The 1,462-nt window shown below is 43.1% G+C and overlaps 1 protein-coding gene across 1 annotated transcript in view; it reads right to left on the minus strand.

Annotated features, from left to right (window-relative positions):
- The window catches only part of LOC107104840 (E3 ubiquitin/ISG15 ligase TRIM25-like), a 6,158-nt gene extending 5,144 nt beyond the window's left edge, over nucleotides 1–1,014 (minus strand). The window contains exon 1 of the mRNA XM_015404959.1: nucleotides 4–1,014. Within this exon, the coding sequence (XP_015260445.1) occupies nucleotides 4–975 (972 nt within the window). The 5' untranslated portion in view covers nucleotides 976–1,014. The remainder of the gene's footprint in view (nucleotides 1–3) is intronic.
- Between the last annotated feature and the right edge of the window lie 448 nt (nucleotides 1,015–1,462).

The following is a 1,462-nucleotide window of genomic DNA, read 5'->3' on the forward strand; positions in this document are numbered from 1 at the left end:
TGCTGAGTTTTCATCCATTGTAATTTCACATACATATTTTAAAAATTCAGCTTTGCTCTGGGGTTCTGGTTGCAACAATAATCCCTCCACATCAGTGATTGTCAGTGAGATGTTTGTCCATGTGTCTCTCATAATGTCCTGTAGTTTATCTCTGAGCTCTGACACAGCTGCTTCAGTTTCCTGCTGGGATCTGATCTGCTGCTTCTCATCAGAGCTTCTTTTCTGGATGAGACGGATCAGCTCAGTGAAGATCTTCTCACTGTCCTCCACTGTTTTATCAGCAGAGTGATTGATGGCCTCCACCTCCTGTTGAAGCAGCTTCACATCTTCCTCTCTGTCCTGGATTCTCTGCTGGATTTTTCCTCGTCTCTCCTCCAGCTCTCTCTGCCTCTCAGTCCTTTCTTCTTTAGCTGAGACTGTGCGATGGCCTTTATGTTGTTCTACAGAGCAGAGATAACAGATACACTTCTGATCAGTGCGGCAGAACATCTTCATCACCTCATCATGATCAGAGCAGATGTTCTCCTGGAGGTTCTTTGAAGGTTTCACCAGCTTGTGTTTCTTCAGTGGAGCCACATGATAATGGGGCTGAAGGTGTTTCTCACAATAAGAGGCCAGACAGACTAAACAGGACTTGATGGCTTTCAGTTTTCCTCCAGTGCAGAAATCACAGAACACATCTTCATGTCCAAAATAGAAGGTATCAGCAGGAGCAGCTTGGAGTCCAGTCTTCTTCAGCTGCTCCACTAAAGCTGCTAACATGGTGTTCTTCTCCAGGACAGGCCTTGGTGTACATGTTGTCTTGCACTGAGGGCAGCTGTGGATTCCTTTCTGATTCTCTTCATCCCAGTGTGTTTTAATGCAGTTCATGCAGTAGCTGTGTCCACAGGGAATAGTCACTGGATCCTTCAGTAGATCCAGACAGATGGAACAGGAGAAGGTTTCTAGATCCAGCTGAACTGCCCGCTGCTCCATTTCTCCTCTCAGTCACGGTGGCTGTGTGACTTTAGTTTCCTGAAATCAGAAACAGGTTTGAGCTCGACTTTGGTCTGATCTACAAATCATGTGTCAGTGCAAAAACGCAGCAGCCAATCAGCTCTCACATTTAGCAGCTGTTAGTTCCACCCACCTTCAAAACTGTGAAATTAAATTGTTGTTTTTCTAAAAATCACTTATGAATTCTGATCATTTTTAAACCTTAATTTTCAATTTTTAGTATGAGTTAAACTCACAATGGATCTAAAGTTGTTAAAAAAAGTTTATTTTAGCAGCTAATTTGCAAAAGGCAGCAACATTTTTTATTAGCTAATGGCTCTGACTGTTCAGCCCTCAGAAGTGGTGTGATATGATGATGTAACTGAATGGGTGGTAGCTAAGCAGGGAGTGGTGGCTTCACTCTGAAGACGTCTTGTTCATCAGGGTTAGAAGAAAACAATTGTTTCACATTAATTCATGCCATGAT

This window comes from Cyprinodon variegatus, unplaced genomic scaffold, assembly GCF_000732505.1.
Source record: "Cyprinodon variegatus isolate N-32 unplaced genomic scaffold, C_variegatus-1.0 Scaffold1912, whole genome shotgun sequence".
In the NCBI taxonomy this organism is placed as follows: domain Eukaryota; kingdom Metazoa; phylum Chordata; class Actinopteri; order Cyprinodontiformes; family Cyprinodontidae; genus Cyprinodon; species Cyprinodon variegatus.